Below are 21,480 nucleotides of genomic sequence, written 5' to 3' on the forward strand. Positions count from 1 at the left end.
TCTAAATGTTAAGATGTGGCTAAACCCACCTAGTAAATCAATAGATTACACGTGAATGTCAATAACTACCAAGGAATGAACAATCTTCTTAATAGAACACTCCTATAAGAATATTTATATTTCTTGAGAGTTGATTCATTTGCCCTTTGATCATTCCAGAAAACTGGAAAAATGTGAGACTGCCTCCCTTTCCAGGATAGACTTGTCAACATTCCAGCCAATTACCCAAATCCTCATCAAACACTACGATCACTCTAATAATAAGAAATGGGGAGATGAAAAGTTAATTTCCAATACCCATCTGGCAATATACCTGCTTATATCAGACTGGCTCTGGTTAGTAAAACAACCACTCAAAATATTACTGAAATAAAGATGTTGAATTAAGATATTAGAGTTAAAATCCATGTTGAAAAGATAGAGGACAAAGCAGGAAAGTCAAAACTTACTTTCAATCCATTTGCCTCCTAAAGTCAAAGGAGCAGACACTGAAGTTCCTCAGCCTAAAGCCCTGAAGTAGGTGATTCTCACAGGCCTGCCTGGGAAGTGGTACAGTTCCCAAAGTATACATACTTTTCCTAGGGAAAAGTCCCAAATACGGTTTCTCGAGCACACAGAAAACCTGTTGTCAGGATCTGCCCACATATCTGAATACATCCACCATCAGTCATCAGTCATCAGTCCTCCTGTTCTTCGCCTCCTAATCTTTATGAGAATTCCTCTGAAACAATACAGAGAGGGGCATTCTGGGAAATGTAGTTCTGGCTTCTTCACATTGTAGCAGTATTTAGGAGCTCATAGTGAGGCTGAATTGACAACAAACAACACAGCATATTCCCTGTGTTAACTCAGCTTGAGTTCACATGAGATGTTGGCTTTGGCTAATTGACATGTGGAAACTAAAAACAGCAAGGAAATTATTTGTGAAAAACTTTTAGTGGATAAAGAAATAGGAAAAAGAAAATGTATATATGGCAATTAGGGACAAGATTCTATTAACAAAAGGCTGTGTAAAGCTTTTATGTTGACCACACTCTGCTGTAAGCAAGTCTCCATCGGAACAATAAAGTTAGAACAATCCTTAGTGTTTTCATATCCAGGCCTACAGTCATTAACTGTGATCCCCAAGCTCTGAACATAACCGTAAACTCTCCATTCCTTCCTTTCTTCTTCTTTTTATTTTATTGGTTGTTCAAAACATTACAAAGCTCTTGACATATCATATTTCATACATTTGATTCAAGTAGGTTATGAACTCCCATTTTTACCCTGTATACAGATTGCAGAATCACATCTGTTACACATTCACGTTTTTACATAGTGCCATACTAGTGTCTGTTGTATTCTGCTGCCTTTCCTAGGTTTTTTTTGTTTTTTTCATTTTTGCACATCTCCTGAGACAATATTATTCCTGAATTTCATCAGGGCCTCTAACTACTAAAACATGATGTGTTTTTGCAACACATCACAGTCTCGGGTCTGCTCTTCTCTGAAACTAGCACTGATTCAGCACCCCCAGACCCTCACATCTCCCTTGGCCTTTGACACTTCCTAATCCAATCTCTTTTTCCTCACAATATAATCCCTAATAGAGGATTTTTTAAAAATACCAATTTTATTCCAATTGCCTTTCCAAGATTCCGTTTCCAACTGTACCCTAAGACTGCTCTGAATCTTCTGCTCAGACCTTCCTCCATGACAGTGATAATGGTCTTGGAGATCAGGAACGGGTCCTTGTACCCCAATGTTGAAGATTAAACACCTGAGAAATACTGAGGCAAGTGCAGAAAACAAGTTTTATTTAAGAAAAGGACAGTGATAGACTTATCTGAAGAGAAGGGGTCCTAGAGCTGGTGTCTGTGGCATGGAGTGGTCTTGTCTAATATATCTTATAGAACCCCCCTTTTAATCATTGCCTTCTCTTTCTTTTTTGGGTATGTGTCTAGGGGCAGAAAGGAGCGGGAGCACAGGAGTTAATCATTAGCAACCCATTTGCTGGGGAGTGAAATCACAGAGGTTAACTGTTACCTATACTAACTACCTAACCTTCACCCTCTGCACTCCTCTCTTCAAGCCATACTTCACTGCCTGCACTGCTCCCTCTGCCAAAACACAGATCTTATGCTTCCATGTATCTTCTTAAATATTTCTCACTTCTAGTTACCCTCAAAATAATGTTCAATATCCTTATCGCAAGAAGCAAGCCCTTCATTGTCTTCCAGAGTGAACTTGCCTCTCTCACCTCCAACCCCAGTCCCAATGTGTCTTTGCATTATTTAAGTAGCACATCATACATCACAATACTACATCATACATCTGAATGCATCTTGCATTTTTATGTCTCTGCTTTTACTCACACTTATCCCTCTATCTGTAAAGGCTTTTATTGTTTTACATGGTGTTTTAGTCAGCTGTTTTATTGCTGTGACAAAAGACTTGATAAGAACAATTTTAGAGGAGGAAAAGTTTATTTTGCACTCATGGTTTCAGAGGTCTCAGTCCATAGACAGCCAGTTCCATTGCTCTGGGCCCTAGTTGAGGCAGAACATCATAGTTAAAGAGTGAGGTAGAGGAGACTGCTCTGTGTTACAGATCTGGGGCTTTCCAGAAAACTGAAACTGCTGCCAATGTCCGGTACCGCCCGGGAAGATTTTTTCCACCCACGCGGCTTCCTCTCGGACCGCCGAGCCAGCTCCTCCCCCGGAACTCCCTCCTACTGTACTTCCCCAACCAATGGGAACTCTCCAGGAGTCCCGTAGCCGGCCTAGGTGAACAGCAGGAGTCCAATATCCATATGAATGCAAATCTTAACATAATCATATCATCTCAATGGCTAGCTGGCGTCACCTTTCAACCAAAATTGCCATGCATCATATACTTGGCTCTTAGCATCTCCCCCCTTCTGTTTAAGTAACAAGCAATCTGGCTAGGGACCGTGCCTGTTAGGTTTGTCCAATTCAACATATGGTTCTTACCCGTCATCGGAAAACTGACTTTTAGGCGTCAGCCTCCTGTCTTAGGTTGATACCACTGCAATTGGATCATACCCGTCACTGACTACCGGTCCAGCATATAGCCATACTTGTGGATAGGCCTATGTACCAGTGGGGGGGTGAGGTTCTTTGCCTCACCTCTGTTGGCCCCCAAAATTGGCCTTGGTGCTGGTGGGGGGATGAGGTTCTTTACCTCACCTCTGTTGGCCCCCAAAATTAGACCATCACTAGTAGAAGGGAGGAGGATACAGAAATGTCATGACACCAAGTCAATTCACGGCTCCTAGGAAAAATTACATCACTGGTGACACATCAGCAAAGATACGCTAGCACTACCATAATTCGCTGCATCAACAAATAGATCACAAAGCATACAAGTGATACATAGTCCAGGCAAGTTCTGTAAGCAGTTCAAAGTAGAGGAATCTATCAATATGTCCATATCCTCCCAAAATAAAGCATACAAGTGATACATAGTCCAGGCAAGTTCTGTAAGCAGTTCAAAGCAGAGGAATCTATCAATATGTCCATATCCTTCCAAAATAAATCGACTCATTGATTGAGCATTACTTGTTGAGTTATAAATCATTGATGTATCAGCTTACACGGTTTGTTGTGATAACTCTCAAAGAAGTTGTAGTTTCGTTTTATCTTTGTCTTCACCGGCACTGGGATGAAAATAGGAATTTTGACAATGATGCTAAAAAAAAAATATGTAACATTTCAACAGGTACTAAGAAAACAATATTTAGAACAATTTACATTATCCTGAACAGAATTATTAAATATAATGAAAAGGAAAGGTGAAAGTAAACAAACAGATTTGTTAACCTTCTATTTGTTCATATATTAGAACAATCCTCAACAGCTGTTTACCCAAATTAAATTAAACTATTAAAATCACGTGAATAATAAAAAAAAAATTTTTTTTTTGGATCCATGTGCATGAGCGCCCCTCATATGTGAAATATGGACATACGCACATACAGACATACAACACAAAACAGAAGTGTGCACACGTAACATATAACACATAAGACAATAGTAAAGGCCTTGTAGCTTTACCTAGGTGAAATCTCCATTGCAATGTTCAAAAACTCCACAGTCAAAAAAACTGATCAGAAAAAACATTAACCTAGGTCTGTATGAGCTCAAAAATAAAATAGAACTTTATGATGTGGGAAAAAGCAATAATAAAATAGATATTGAAAAAAACATCCTGGTTAATCACTGTCACAGATGTAAGAATAGCCAAGCTGGAGATCTGGATATCAGCTGTTATGGATTTGAGTGGAATTATCTTCCTTTTGTTCTGTAGGAGCTGTTTTAGTTAGTCTTTCTGGAATCCAAATCGGCTGCTGTTCTTCCTGTGGAAAAACACAAATAGAGCCCCGACTCCAGACTATCACTGGGTCAGGACCTTTCCATTGTCCTGTTAGAATATCTTTCCAAAGTACCTTAGGCTTATGTACATTTTTTGGATACAAATGTTTTTCCGCAGCACTAAGCCCTGATGAATCCAAATTTAAAAAGTTTAGAGTAAAAAGGGTTATTTTAAGTTTATCTTTGGGGGATATATACCCCTTTCCAATTCCCTCCTTTTGTTTTAATAAGTACATTTTAATAGTTTGATGAGCTCTTTCAATTATGCCTTGTCCTTGTGGATTGTATGGAATTCCTGTTATGTGAGTAATGCCAAATGATGAGCAAAATTGTTTAAAAGAGGTGGACGTATAACCAGGACCATTATCGGTTTTTAACTGTTTTGGAACGCCCACAGTGGCAAAATTTTGTAAGCAATGAGCTATAACATCTTTAGTTTTTTCTCCAGCATGAAGGGAGCCCATCAGAAATCCGGAAGAAGTATCAACTGTAACATGTAAATATTTTAATTTTCCAAATTCTGGCAAGTGTGTGACGTCCATCTGCCAAATATGGTTAGGTATCAGTCCTCTAGGATTGACTCCAAGATTAACTTGTGGTAAAAATGTCACACAATTTTGACATTGTTTTATTATATGTCGGGCTTGTTCTTTAGTTATTTTAAAACGCTTTTGTAAAGTATTAGCATTGACATGGAACCTTTTATGAAAATTTATAGCTTCTTCTATTGTGGAGAAAATATGTATGTCATGTGTAGTTTTATCTGTTAACTCATTGCCCAAACTAAGGGCTCCAGGCAATCCTGTATGTGCCCTGATATGTCCTATAAAGAATGGATCTTTTCTGTCCCAGATTAGACTTTGTATAGTAGAAAACAAAGAGAAAACAGTAGAAGAAGGGGAAATCCTACCAGCATCTTCAAGGGATACTATAGCATTAACTACATACTGACTATCAGAAAATAAATTAAATACAGAATTTTTAAACATCATAAAAGCTTGTAATACTGCATTAAGCTCTACCTTTTGAGCTGATTGTTTGGGTACTAAAAATGTAAAAGTTTGATCAGGGGTAACTACTGTTGCTGTACCATTATTTGACCCATCAGTGAATATATTTGGAGCATTCATGATAGGGGTTTTTTTTGTCATCTTTGGAAAAACTACAGGATGTTTAGACCAAAAAGACAACAAAGGATTAGACGGTAAGTGATTATCAAATGAAACATTAGATTTACACATGATTATTGCCCAAGTATTTAACTCATTAGCTAATTCATCAATTTGATCTATAGTATATGGAGTAATAATTTTATTGGGAGAAATCCCAAACACTCCCTTGGCTGCTTTTATTCCTTTGAGTATTAATTGTCCTACAGCCTCAGGATACCTAGTAAGAATAGTATTAGGAGAATAAGATAAATGTATCCACAATAATGGACCTTCTTGCTAGAATACTCCTGTAGGTATATTTTTTGTTGGCAGTACAATAAATAATAAAGGCAAACTTATATCAATTCTATCCAAATGCATATTTTCCATATATGTTTCAATGATTTTTAATGCCTTTCTTGCTTCAGGCGTCAACATGCGGGGTGAATTTGGATCTGATGGACCTTTTAGAATATCAAATAAAGGTCCCAACTCTCCTGTTGGTATGCCTAGATAAGGCCTTATCCAATTTATGTCTCCTAATAACTTTTGAAAGTCGTTAAGTGATTTGAGTTGATCTACTCGTATTTGAATTTTGGGTGGACGGACCATGGTTGAGGATAATAAAACCCCTAAATAATTAATTGGAAGATTTAATTGTACTTTATCTATTGCTATCTCTAGATTATAATTTTTTAATAAATTTGTAAGTGTGGCATAACATTCTAGCAATGTGTTTTTATCTTTATGTGCCAATAACACATCATCCATATAGTGAAATATTTGTAGTTCAGGATTTTGATTTCTAAGTGGCTGGATTGCTTTGTTAACATAAATTTGACACATAGTTGGACTATTAGCCATCCCTTGAGGGAGTACTTTCCATTCATATCTCTGATTAGGACCTTCATGATTTAGTGCAGGGATAGTAAATGCAAAATGTGGACTATCCTCGGGATGAATTGGAATTGAAAAAAAACAATCTTTAATATCTATAGCTAAAACATACCAGGTTTTTGGTAAAGCAGACAATTGGGGAATCCCTGATTGAGCAGGTCCCATAATAACCATCTCATTATTAATGGCTCTTAAATCTTGCAATAATCTCCATTTACCAGATTTCTTTTTAATGACAAAAATGGGAGTATTATGGGGAGATACGGAAGGTTGTATATGTCCCTCCGCTAATTGTTGTTTGACCAGGTCATGGGCTATTTGTATCTTTTCTTTAGTCAGGGGCCACTGAGGAACCCACACTGGTCTTTCTGATTTCCAAGTAATTTTGATTGTCTCAGTGGCCCTTTCTGAAAACCCAATCCATGTCTATTTGTTTCTTGATTTATTTGAATTGGTGCTGTCATACCTTGTTCTTGTTCTCTTAATCTTTCTTCTTTCCTAAAGCCTTGTCTAGCCCTAGTAGTGGGCGCATTAGGATTGATGTTATTTGTTAATGTCAAACCTAATTGATCTAGGACATCTCGTCCCCATAAATTTATAGGAAGATGATCCAATACATAGGGCTGTATAGTTCCTTCACATCCTTCAGGATCCTTCCAATCTAATACCATTGCACTTCTATGGGGATTAGTTGCCACTCCTAGGCCTCGAAGCGTTTGAGTGGCTTGTTGTAATGGCCAGTGTTTTGGCCATTCTTGACGAGATATTATGCTAAGGTCTGCACCTGTATCAAGTAGCCCATTAAAGTCATGTCCTTGAATATTTAGTTTTAGCATTGGGCGAGAATCTAGATTTAAAGACAGCATAGCCCAATCTACACCTGTGGAGCCTAATCCCCTGGAACCTCTTTCTACAGTACGACTGGAAAATTTATTATGTAGGCTGGGTATTATTAATAACTGTGCTATTTTATCTCCTGGTGAAATTACTGATATACCTCTTGGAGAACTAGCTATAATTTTTATTTCACCTTCATAATCGGGATCAATTACCCCAGGACTTATCATAAGTCCTTTTAGTGTTGAAGAACTGCGTCCCAGTAATAAGCCTACTGTTCCTTGGGGAAGAGGTCCTTTTACTCCTGTGGGAATGATTTGAACTCCCATCTCTGGAGTTAGTACTGCTCTGGCAGAGGCGCAGATGTCCAACCTTGCGTTCCCTCTAGTTTGTCTGATGAGGGATTTAATGGATAATGCGTCCTGGGCACTACCTTGATGGTGTTGCTGGGTTCCTCCATTGCCCCGTATATTTGTGGTTTTGGGCCCCGGAGCATTGGGCCTTCCAGTCCGTTTTTTGGCAATGGAGCCTGATGCCTTTCTCCACGATATCGTGGGTAAACATTTGGTCCTTGTCTGTTTTTTGATAACGGAATACCTTCTATGGTGGTTTGAGAATGGCATTCATTAGCCCAATGTTTCCCTCTACGGCATCGTGGGCAAATACCCGGTATTCTATTCCTTTGATACCTAGCCTTGTTAAACCCTCCTCCTATGGGGCAACTCCTTTTAAAATGTCCTGTTTGATCACAATTATAGCATGTTTTTGGCCTGGCATCTAAAGCCTGTTGTACTGCTGCTAAGACTTGCCTTTGTTCATTAATGTCTCTACATAATTTAATATATGTGTTTAAATCTTCATGTTTCCATGGTCTGATGACCTCTCTGCAGCAACGATTTGCTTGGTCATAAGCCAGTTGTTTTATAAATGGCATTGCCTGTTCTGTATCTCCAAATACTCTAGATGCTGTCTGAATAAGCCTATCTACAAATTCAGCGTAAGGTTCATTAGCTCCTTGTATTACCTTAGATAATTGTCCTTGTAAATCTCCATGCCCCTGTAAAGTTTTCCATGCCCTAACTGCGTCTGCAGCAATTTGTGCGTATACGCCAGGATCATATTCAATTTGTTGCCGTTGACCCTCATAAGGTCCTTTTCCTAATAACATCTCTAGATTTCTTTGAGGGTAACCGGCTGTTGCATTTTGCCTAGCTGTCTCCATGCAAAATTCCTCATTGGCAACCTTCCATAACAAATATTGTCCTCCATTTAGCACAGATCGACATATGTTAGCCCAATCTGCTGGCGTCATGTCTAAGTTGGTAATGGATTCGACCATGCTCACAGTGAAGGGTGCTTGCGGCCCGTAGGTTGTTACAGCCTCTTTTAATTGCTTCACTGTTTTGAAATCTAAAGCACGGTGAATTCGTTGCCCTCCTGCCTGCTCAAGTACAGGGCATGCTAATCTTTGGGGTCCTGCCTCAGGATTCCGTCCATCAACTACGGGAGTTGAGGGCCGCTCAGCTGTAGATGGAGCTGTTGGTTGAATTATGCCCTCTGGTGATAGAACGGGGTTAGTAGCAGCCTCCTGTTGTAATTCCCCGCCTGATGGTTGTTTTTCCTCTAAGCTTTCTTTCTTCAAATCTTCCTCTGTCTGACTAGCTTGAGAGACCTTCTCTTTCGCTTGACCTAACATGTTTTCTACCATAGTCTGGACTTCTAACAATTTACTTAACAGTCTTTCGGTTTGTTTTTTACTAGTTTCTAATCTACTATACAGGTAATGTAACCCAATAAGATAGCATAAAACAAAACCGAAACAGAATGAAACAAAAACCGAACAAAGAATAGTTGTATCAATTTTCTCTTTCTCAGGGCCGAACAACTTCAAACCTTGAGCCAACCAATTTTCCCAGTTTGCCTGAGAAAATTCTAGGGATAGGCAGCTTGAAACAAAAACAAGATAAATCAAAACGAGAACACATTGTTTTTTGAAATGGTCACCCATTTTGTTGCCTTCCCTCAGGGGCGAGCAATTTTACTCACCTCCAAACTTCAGGCGTTCCCCGTGCGGGCCACCAGTTGCTGCAGTCTGGCTGGGCACAAAATCACGAGCCACTCAAGCAGGAACAAAGTTTATTTTTTGAAACTGCCGCCAATGTCCGGTACCGCCCGGGAAGATTTTTTCCACCCACGCGGCTTCCTCTCGGACCGCCGAGCCAGCTCCTCCCCCGGAACTCCCTCCTACTGTACTTCCCCAACCAATGGGAACTCTCCAGGAGTCCCATAGCCGGCCTAGGTGAACAGCAGGAGTCCAATATCCATATGAATGCAAATCTTAACATAATCATATCATCTCAATGGCTAGCTGGCGTCACCTTTCAACCAAAATTGCCATGCATCATATACTTGGCTCTTAGCACCCCCCAGTCAAATCCTAATTCATGTGCTCAAGTCAGAACAATATTAGACATGTCACTCAGAGTAACAGACATGAGTTTATTAAAGGGAAAGGAAAAGGGAAAGGGAATACTCTCAAGGGAAAGAGTGGGTCTCCTGAAACAGGAGAGGGACCATGCCTTTCCTGCACTCCAGTTTTATGGGATCCCAAAAAAGTTTTCAGAGAGTCTTGCCCTGACTGATAGCAGGATGACATCAGACTTTCAAGTCCCCACTGCCTAAACTTTCTAGGTCACCTTGGCCCATGCTAACTGGTTCTAATTGGATTCTTAATGACAAATTCTTACAGATTTTGTGGTTAGGAGGAATTATCCTTATTTCCCTGAATTCCAGGGTATGGTCTATGAAAAGGATGACAAAAGTCTCCCCCTTCAGTGTAATGAGTTCTTTTATCACCACTATTTCAGGCCTGCATTTCTCCTTCAGATAGCAGGGAGTTTGTTAATGAATGAAACATATCATGTCTACTTAAGGCAGGGCTGCAGGTAAATTGATTCTTGTAAAAGAAAGCATGTGGGGCTCTATTGCCAGCTAGCCAGACTTGTGACCTGCATTCACAAGAGCTGGCTACATCAATAACTAAGAAAATGGCAAAAGAAGCACTCTACACACAGAAATACCTTTTGCTTGCAGGAATCAGGGACGGCTCTCGGCCTTAAGAATCCTTTGGAAAGACAGAGAACATGCCTGAAACCATCCTATATATTGAGGGGAAGACATTCGAGAAAGTTCAACCCAAATGAGGCAAGAGATTGGGTTTCAGGGAGGTGTAGCCCAGTCTCATTGGGTGACGCCCACTCCCAGAGCTTCATTCCCCTGACCAGCAGAGGTGCAAGCAGCAGAAACCAGTTCCACATCTCCATTGCTCAAGACTAAGAGTGTGTGCTCATCTCCTATGTGGCAGCTCCTGACATACCCCCTTCTTAATTTATAAATGCAATTGGGGGGTTATAATTTCCAGTCACTGAATTTTTGGTCCAAGGACATCATGACCTACTATTAAGATGTGAAAAGAATTAGTAGAAAATATATCATTTGAATAATATACCATGTAGAATATTTCAACATATTTTTAGGATAAAAGCCATTCAATTAACTCTGAAAGATCCAGGTTATTATTATTACTCTGCCAAAAACTCATCAGAAGATTTTTAATCTTTTCCCAATTTTATTGGGAAGCATTGTATTTGGCCATAGTAACACAGACATATTTATAATTAGCATGGCATTGAAGCCTTTCCTTAAACCATAGAGAGTTCATTGCATTATTTATTACAGTGGCTTCTAGAGCATTCAACTTAGTTTCAATCCTTGCATCAATATTCATCTGACTATGGAGGAACTTGAAAGAGATTTAAGCCAAATTATTAAGAAAATTTACATGTTGTAAGTTTTAAATATATAGCTACAAAGTCTGTAATTGTAGAAACAATGAATAAAATTAAAGTAGTCACTTCAAGGATCATGAGACCAACAGCTTGCCTAGGTCTGATTAATTGGCATGCACCTGTTTCAAACAAACATTTACTTCAGCATACCATGGTTCTGAAATGGTAGCTGGCAATAGGACAAAGGAAGGTCAATGAAAGATCAGTGTCATTTTCCTCTATTATAATTGATGACATAGTTAGACAAGTTGCATGTTTTATAGGCTTCAGGATATTTATTATTCTTTCTCTAATTCTCACATTTAAAGGCTCAGCACAATGGGTCCACTTTATAGAATTATTCCCTTAACCTCAAGTTGCCACCACTCACATCTGTCTGTCCCCTATCATCAGGATATCACACCAGGAAGCAGAGAGAGAGTTCCTCACCAGGGACAAAAGCACACCCCCAGTGACCCACCTCTTCTAGCAACAACCTATCTGCCTATGTTATTAAAGCCTATGGGGTGGAGTGGGGGTTAATACATGTAATAAGTTAAGGCATTCATAACCCAATCATTTCACCTCTAAACTTTCTTATATCATCTCATACATGAGCTTTTGGGGGACATGTTATATCTAAACTGCAACACATGGTTTGATTAATTCTCTCTCCTTGGCATTTCCAGAACATTATGCCTTCATAATGCCCTCATTTCTTTTTATAATTGATTATAATTATGTGTTCAGCTGTTTCATTACCATGTCTATCTTCTTAAAGTCAAGAACGGTGTGTTGTTATTTTGTTGTTGTTGTTGTTTTTGTTTTGTTCTTTGGTTTTTTTTGGTGTTAGGTTTTTTTGATGGGGAGGGGGTGATAGATACCTTTTGTAGCTATCAGATCAATCAGAATATAAATGGCACTCAATAAAGAGTTTTTAAGAATAAATGGGGCAGGCTGGGGTTGTGGGTCAGTGGTAAAGCCCTTGCATGTGTAAAGCACTGGGTTTGATTCTCAGCACCACATACAAATAAATGTATAAAATAATGGTCCATCAACAATTAAAAAATGTATTTTTTTAAAAAAAAGAATAAGTGGGAACGATATAACAAGAACAGAAAGGAAGTCTCAAAGTTGAAAAGAGTTTTTAAAAAAATTAGAAAATCCTGAGAATACATTCCTCCTATTACAATCAACACACGTAGACATGGCCACTACCCTAAATATTTATTCTATTGATATTTGCTTCCTTTAAACACATTTCTCACTTTATAACAAAATCTTTATCGAATAGAAAAAGTAGTTACTTTATAGACTGCATGACTAGAATAGAGTTGTTAAATAATAAATCTCTTTAGAATAAAATGGTGGTTCAGAGAAGGTTTTGTTTCACCAATGATTTATGTTGTTTTTATAGAGAAGTTTATTAAACTTCTATGTCTCTGTTTTCCTATTTATGAAAAGATAGACAATAATTGTACCTACCTCATAGGTAGCATTAAGAAATAAATGGCTTAATACAGTATCTCTGTTAGATAGCTAGTCAGCAATGAATAGTGAGCAGGGAAAAAACAATGAAGCCTGACCCAGAACCACAGGGAGCCTTCTGATACATTAGCACCTCAAAGAAGGAGGCTTGGAATGTTAAAACCTCCCCCAACCACTGTTACATTCCCTTGACACTAGAGACTAGATCACACCCTACCAGATGGCCTAGACTTTCCCTGATCACCAATATCATCACAACTACCAATCACCTGAGTCTCAGAAAGAAAGTTGCTGAGGGATTTTCAAAGGATGATAAACCAATTAAAGGGGCAGGAAATCCAGGCAAAAACGGGGAGAATCAAATTCCTCTGTGAGCACCATACCATCTCTTAGAGGCAGTCCATGAGGTTCCTATGCTGTCAGTCAAAAGTCAGAAGGTGGGCTTGGGTGGGACTCTGGAAACTTCCTGGAGCGCCCAATAAAACTGGAGGGCGAGTTCTTTTCTCTGCGAGGATCACCTTCTGCCTTAAGAGTGTCCTTTTTTCCTTTCCTATTCCTCCTAATAAATTCATACCTGTTACTCTGAGAGACATGTATGAAATCTTTCTGGCATTATTGCAAGAATTGGGATATGAAGAGGAACCTTCTCATTGCCTCATTTCACAGAAGGCCCATTCTCTGTAACACCTATAAAAGCAAACACTCAGAAAAGATGAATATTATTATGAATTTAATTGAAACAGTCAACTTATAGTTTCTCATGAGGTCTTGATGGAACTGAATTTTACTATCTTGCCTCTTTACAATGTTATTATAAAAACCATTTGTATTACACACATACCTGTGCACACATACACCTTATTCACAGTAGAAAAAAAAATAAATTATGCCTCTAGAAGCTAATAGTTTAACCTAAGTACAAAATATATGGACATCAAAATCAAACAGATTACTGAATATAAACAAATATTTGATAAAAAAAAAATACGGTGTATAAACAAAATAGAAAATGCACCAAGTGGCTAGATCAGCAAATTGGCAAATATTTATGCAGAGTAAAGTCTAGAGAATTTTGCTCTCTGCTGTTATCAGGAAGATTGCATATAACTGCATAGACTACAGCCTTTACACAGAGGAATCTTGACTAATTCCTAGGAAAGACATTTGAAATATAGAATGTTGTCTATGTTCTAAGAGCAGGAGAAGCATGAGTAACACAGTCTGTGTCCTACGATAAAGAGGTGGGCCTAACTCTATGAGGACACACAGTGGGAACTTTAAATATAAAGGAATGGGGCTGGGACTGTGGCTCAGTGGTAGAGCTCTGGCCTTGCACTTGTGAGGCACTGGGTTCCATCCTCAGCACCACATAAAAATAAATAAACAAAATAAAGATATTGTGTCCATGTATAACTAAACACACACACACACACACACACACACACATATATATATATATATATATATATATATATATATGTTACATTATATATATATAATATAACATATATAAAGGATCATGAAGGAATCTGGTCAAATATCATGTCTGAAGATAGATGTTTTATTAAGTTTCTAACTGTAATAGTAAGGAAAAAAGTCAAATGAAAGTGAAACCCTATTGTGATTGACTACATTTGTTGTCCTATTTTCTTGTTGAATATGACAATTGGAAGATTAATTAGGTTTTAAATGAAATACTGGAAGATTTCTGGTAAACTGCAAAACTATATATGATGCATATGACAAAAATTTTGATTTTTTTTTCCTGGAATTAAGTACCATTTTATCAAGGCTAGTTTAAAGGCTACAATGTGAAACTTAGAAAAATCCGTTGAATTATCAAATAACTCAATTTCTAGTTTTAAACTGGTTCAATTTCCCATAGTAGTGATTTTTATTATAGAAACTCACATAACCACTTGCAGTTTCTCTCACTTAATTTGCTTACCAAAATACATTTCAGGGTCATCTCTTATGCCCAAACTGTGTATAAGGCAAATTACTGTTGAAAGTTATTTTTGTTTATAATGTGGAAAATGTCAACTCTTTTAAATCAACTCCCATAACACTAAGTAAACATCATTGCAAATAAATTATCCAATTAAGAAAGTATCCAAGGGGTATAGCTCAGTGATAGAGGTCTTATCTAGCATGTATGAGCACCTGGGTTCAATATCCAGCACTGCAAAAATAAATAAATAAGAAACTATTCTGTTTTTAGATTGAGAAAATAGTGTAAATTTTTTAATTAAAGAATAAAAGAGGATTGGAAGTAAAAATTAATTAATATACCATGCTTCTAATATATCTTCATTGCTTTGGAGAAAGCATTTCACACATAACCATTATCTCCCCAACCCCCTCCAAAGAAAAATGGGTTTCCTGAGAGAATCTACAAAAACTGTGAGGTCTGCTAAGCTCCTTGACCAAAAAGCCCACTTACCGAGGTAAATTAGCATATCTAGCCTTCTTTGGTCATTTTATGAAATTAGGAAAATATCTGAGTGTTTAGTAGTCTTAGTGGATATAAGTACTTAATTTGGTTTAAAATATAAAATAAGATTAGTTGGAGTCAAAGAACCATAGAGTATTACCCCTTATAACAACTACATGTATGACCAAGCATCCTGTTTACAAAGGTGAACTTGCCAGAGAGGAGAGCTCAGAATGGCACTCACCCTGAAATGAAAGTTATTCTTCTTTATAAGTCACCATTGTGGTGACTATGTTACCTTTCTTCTGAAAGAGGACTCTCTACCCACAGCTTACAATCATTGTTTTAGTGTATGTTATTCTTAATTAGAAGTCAGATAACTGACAATTCACAAGGGCCAAATTATAGAACTAGCCTATGTGTCCATCAAAGGATGAATAGAAAAGACAATGTGGTATATACACACAAAGGCATTTTACTCAACCATAAAGAAAAATGAAATTATGTCAAGGAAAATGGATGGAATTTGAGAGCATTATTTTTTTTTTTAAAGAGAGAGAGAGAGAGAGAGAATTTTAATATTTATTTCTTAGTTTTTCGGCAGACACAACATCTTTGTTTGTATGTGGTGCTGAGGATCGAACTCGGGCCGCACGCATGCCAGGCTAGCGCTCTACCGCCTGAGCCACATCCCCAGCCCCATGAGAGCATTATATTAAGGGAATAAACCAAACTCAGAAATCTGTCAATGGTCGTATGTTTTCTCTGATATGTGGAAGCTAGAGAAGAAAAAGAAGATGAAAAGTAGAGGGGGTGAATCACACGAAAAGTAAAGGGAGATCAAGGGACCAAGGGAGGTATGAGGGGAGAAAAGAAAAAATACTAGGGAACAATATTGACCAAATCATATTGTCATGTTATATGCATGTATGAATGTGTAACAATGAACCCCACTCTTATGCATAATTATAATACACCAATAAATAGTGAAAAAAGAAGAAAAAAATAAAAGCAATTAGAGTACAATCAAATAAGATTAATACACTTTATAAGGTAGTTTTTCCCATTAGTTTTCCTCTCTTTCTTTAGTAATTCTTTAGGAATTACTTAGGAAATTTTGTTATGAAAAGAAAGAAAGTAGAAATCTAAATCTATTCTTTGTTATAATTGTTACTGTACTTTCCTCTTCTTTAAATTGATTTTAAAGTGATAATGTCTCAGTAGTTGAAACTAATAATATCAAATACTTCCTAAGAATATAAGTAATCATTCACGTGATGTGATTAAATATATTATAGACCACATTGGAAGCCCACATACTCACCATTTGACTTGTGTTTAGGTTAAATTTAATTTGCTCTTTCAGATACTTTTTGAAGCCAAGTGCTGCTGCTAAACAAATTGAGTGGCAAAAGAAATTTAAATACCTGCTATCCAGAAAATGGGTGGTTATCTATTGTATGGTTAAGTTGCTACATTACTTATATTATATTATATTATATTACTTATATTATATCTACATTACTAATAACCACATATTTTTAAAGCACAATTAAGGCAACTCTATATAAAGAATGGAGTCTAAAGTCTACATGGAAATATAACTAGTGGTTCTCAAATTAGGGAACCTCAGATCAGCTGAAGACTTATTAAAACACAGATTGTGGGGTCCCACTTCTGGATTTTGTGATTCAGTAAGCCTGGTGTGAGGTCCTAAAATTTACAATTCTAACAAGTTCCTAGGTGATGATGATGCTAGTGGTCCAGGGAGTCATGTTTCTCAGCATAATAAGCATAGTTGTCCTCAACTGCTTAATTTTTTCAGTGCTATGAGTTTCTCTCCACTAAGGGCAGCTACATAGCTTTTCACCAGTACTCTTTCTCACATTCTTGTTTCCAGGAGTTTATCAGTAAATTATGTTAATCTAATTTTTCTTTGGGTGTTTCCCTATTTTTATTGCTGTCATGAATGTTTGACCACATATATCATTGTTATAATGGGCAATGCTCTATGGTTCTTTGACTCCAACTAATCTTATTTTATCTTTTTAAACCAAATTAAGTACTTACATTCACAAAGACTACTAAACACTCTGACATTTTCTTAATTTCATTAAATGACCATAGAATGCTAGATATAATAATTTTTACTTACTTCCCTTTATGTAACTTCTATATCCTGGCATAAAATATATTAAATTTTCCTGTACTCCTATGAGCACAATAATAATGTTCTCAATGTAACTTTGAATTAAGTATAAAATTGTTTATGATTTTGAATACTGCCCTTAATATGATGCTTTCTTATATTACATTACACAGTGCATAAATAGATATTAATTACATGTGCTTTTAAATTTTTTCTGCTATAGACAAAGAGAAAAATGTATGATTACTACAATTTTTTAAAAGCAATTCTATAATGGTAGATGGTTTATTGAGTAATTTGCTAGTTTACTCATAAAACTCTTTTTATGTGAGTCATATTTTGAGAAATGTTTTAAAAGTTACCTATTTGTTATTGTTCTTATTGGATTTGTTTAATTAAATGAAAAAAAAAAATAAAGTTTGCAATCCGAACTCCATTTTTTGAATCCATAGAATATTCTGGGAAAATATACACATATACTTTTTAAAAGGTTACTCTTAAAAGGAAGAGAAAAATTCTCAACGCCTTCTCTGAACTGTTTTTTTCCCCTCCTTTGTTACAGGTATCCATATTTCAGCTATATTAATCTTTTAAAACAAAAAAAATGGATTTCTTAAATTCATCTGATCAAAACTTGACCTCAGAGGAACTGTTAAACAGAATGCCAGCCAAAATTCTTGTGTCTCTCACTCTCTCCGGGCTGGCACTGATGACAACGACCATCAACTCCCTTGTGATTGCTGCAATTATTGTGACCCGGAAGCTGCACCACCCAGCCAATTACTTAATTTGCTCCCTTGCAGTCACAGATTTCCTTGTAGCTGTCCTGGTGATGCCCTTCAGTATTGTGTATATTGTGAGAGAGAGCTGGATCATGGGACAAGTGGTCTGTGACATTTGGCTGAGTGTCGATATTATCTGTTGTACCTGCTCCATTTTGCATCTCTCAGCTATAGCTTTGGATCGATATCGGGCAATCACTGATGCTGTTGAGTATGCCAGGAAAAGGACTCCCAAGCACGCTGGCATTATGATTACAATAGTTTGGGTTATATCAGTTTTTATCTCCATGCCTCCTCTATTCTGGAGACACCAAGGAACTAGCCGAAATGATGAGTGTGTCATCAAGCATGACCACATTGTTTCCACCATTTACTCAACATTTGGAGCTTTCTACATCCCACTTGTATTGATTTTGATCCTCTACTACAAAATATATAGAGCAGCAAAAACATTATACCACAAGAGACAAGCAAGCAGAATTGCAAAGGAGGATCTGAATGGCCAAGTCCTCTTGGAGAGTGGTGAGAAAAACACTAGACTGGTCTCCACACCCTACATGCTAGAAAAGTCTCTATCTGATCCATCAACAGACTTTGATAAAATTCATAGCACAGTGAAAAGTTCCAGGTGTGAGTTGAAGCATGAGAAATCTTGGAGAAGGCAAAAGATCTCAGGGACAAGAGAACGCAAAGCAGCCACCACCCTGGGATTAATCTTGGGTGCATTTGTGATATGTTGGCTTCCTTTTTTTGTAAAAGAATTGGTTGTTAATGTTTGTGAAAAATGTAAAATTTCTGAAGAAATGTCCAATTTTTTGGCATGGCTTGGTTATCTCAATTCCCTTATAAATCCACTGATTTATACAATCTTTAATGAAGACTTTAAGAAAGCATTCCAAAAACTTATGCGCTGCCGATGTTAGTTTAAACAAAGTTTATCATTTTAGGGTAGAGTTTTTTTTATTTTGCAGTAGAGTAACTAAATGAATGCTAAATAATATACCATTAAAAACTTTTAGAGGAAATATTAAAACTGCTAAAAGGATAGAATTTATATTTCATTAGAACCATTAATAGAAAGTGTATTGATTTGATCATTCCAATCAAAATTAGAAAATAATTTATACAGGTTATAAATAATATTTTGCCTATTCAATGTATCTAAAATGCTAACTGGAAAAAATATGAGTATATTATATTAATGACAATAATTTTCCAAGTTTATATCTTAAACAATTATAGAAGAATTTTCAGTAAATAACATACTTCCATCCATAATTTCTATATACTCCTATTGTTTTATTATATAATCCTTTATTTTACAGAAAAGATATAATTTTACAATGCACACATTTCTCCTTCTTAACCATTTTTGGCCCTTTTCCACCTTACCCTGAGCATAACAATTTACTTAGTATGAATAAGGATCAATACTGTCTTTTTATTTTGGTGGTAAAGAGTAATCATAAAGTGAATTAAGTATGGCAAAATAATTCTGAATAATGAATGAGTACATTTTAAATTGTCTGTTTGGTATACGTTTCTAGAAGAATATTATCTTAACCATGTAGTATCAACATTTGAAATCAAATCCTCACCCAAGGAGTGGGAGGAAATTATAATTTCCCCTTGTTTATTTTAGAAGCAGATTTAAGGCACTAAACATTCTAGGTTTTTCACCATACTTATTATATTTCCAATCTCTTATTTAAAACAGAAAATGCATTTCACTTCTATTAATGTTAATTATCTCAGTTACTAACTAAATCTGTCACTTTATACTTCATCTCCATACCTTTGATTTAAATATCATTTTCTTTTTATGAGAGAGAGTGTAATAGGAACTCTTACAACTTTCCTTTTAATTAAACCACCTCTAGTTTTCTGGTTGGTGGAAACAAATCATCTTTGAGAAGGCTCATCATAAACCAAGACTATTTATAAAACAACATATACCTTTATTTTTGAATCACAATTTTGTACTTAAAAATATACTTTGCTGGGGGAGGTGATTAAGAGAGTGTTACATCATTTTTAAATATATCTATGATACATTACTCCTAATATAATACATATTTACAGTTTCCATTTTATATAAGACACTGAGATATGTATTAAATAGAAGATACAGGAAAAAATAAAATACAGTTTCTTCTCTTCATATATGCTCATAGTCAAAAAGAAAAAACAATACAATGAAAACTATGATAGAAAAGAACAAACAAGGATTTGGCAAGAAAGTTATTTACATAGTTTTGATGATACAGAGAAAAAATTGATCACATCTGGTTGAGAAAAGAATGGGAAATTTTCATAAAGAATGGATCTAAAAGTGGTGTCAGATAACACCAGGGTTTAGGCAAGAGAAATGGAAAAGTGCTCTCCAAGTGGAGGCCATATCAGAGCTCAGGCTGTGTCATGCAAGTGTTCATGGGGCATGTTCATGAAGTAACAATTAGTTTGACAGATATTTAGAGCAAAGGAGATTAAAGGAAACATTGGGCATTGTTAATGACTGGCTTTCCACATTAAAGAAGAAGAAGAAGAAGAAGAAGAAGAAGAAGAAGAAGAAGAAGAAGAAGAAGACGACGACGACAAGAAGTCTACTATCAATTTATGAATTTATTGTGGTCATTGAGTGTTCACTGGTACTTTTTAGCAGAAGTATTACAGTTTAGAACAAAAAGATGAAAGAAAAATTTGATTGGGTTTGAGCTACTGGATATAATGGCTTTTTGTTAGAAAGCAAACTGATAATCCAGGCAAGAGCTGATGAAGTTCTGAACTCAGTTCTGGCAATGGAAATCAAAAGGAAGAGACAAGTGAGAGAGGTCTATAGGTTGAGTCTACAGGTTATAGCAAACGCTTTAATAAGATGATGAAGCAATATAAGTTGGTGAGATAAAGTTGTCATTAACTGAATAAGAAACTCAACAGAAAGGACCTATTGATGAAATGATGATTTCTCTTGGGGATATGTTAACTACATAAAGACATATCAGAGCTCCTGGGCATTGCTATCCACTTCTGGCCCAAGCAAAAATGACAGATGAGTTTTCTCTCTCTGACCACAAAACAACAGATATATCAGGCTTTGGGCCATGTATTTTGTCCTCACTGTGCTTTCTTAAAGGATCCATATGCTTTGTTCAAGTTCAAAGCCCGGGGTAGTTCTCATTCTCTTAACATCTCTTTCCCATCCTCATGTACCAATTTTGATTCTGTGATTGATTCATTCAAAGAACTTGAAAAAGCTAAAATGATCTGTTAATTTATTTTCACTCATCTCTTACACACATACACAAACACACACGTGAATTCGTGTGTGTATGCGTGTGTGTGTGTGTGTGTGTGTGTGTGTGTGTAAAAGATGGGGAATTCTAAGAGACACAAACCATCAACCCAAAAGAACAGATGAGGGCCACAGAATATAGATACTGCCTTTTGATTTGAGTTGTATGAAAGCTCTAATCCAGAGAGATTATGCCACAAGTGACAGGGAAATCTAATATTCCTTTGGAGTTCAGCAAAGAATCAAG

General features: G+C 36.6%; 1 protein-coding gene across 2 annotated transcripts in view; it reads left to right on the forward strand.

Moving 5' to 3' along the window:
* Positions 1-18,915, forward strand: part of Htr1f (5-hydroxytryptamine receptor 1F) — a 44,240-nt gene extending 25,325 nt beyond the window's left edge. For both annotated transcript variants that reach the window (XM_071615800.1, XM_027929272.2), the window contains exon 2: positions 17,722-18,915. In XM_071615800.1, the coding sequence (XP_071471901.1) occupies positions 17,764-18,864 (1,101 nt within the window). In that variant the 5' untranslated portion in view covers positions 17,722-17,763 and the 3' untranslated portion in view covers positions 18,865-18,915. The remainder of the gene's footprint in view (positions 1-17,721) is intronic.
* The last annotated feature ends 2,565 nt before the right edge of the window (positions 18,916-21,480 follow it).

Source organism: Marmota flaviventris, chromosome 8 (genome assembly GCF_047511675.1).
Source record: "Marmota flaviventris isolate mMarFla1 chromosome 8, mMarFla1.hap1, whole genome shotgun sequence".
Lineage (NCBI taxonomy): Eukaryota > Metazoa > Chordata > Mammalia > Rodentia > Sciuridae > Marmota > Marmota flaviventris.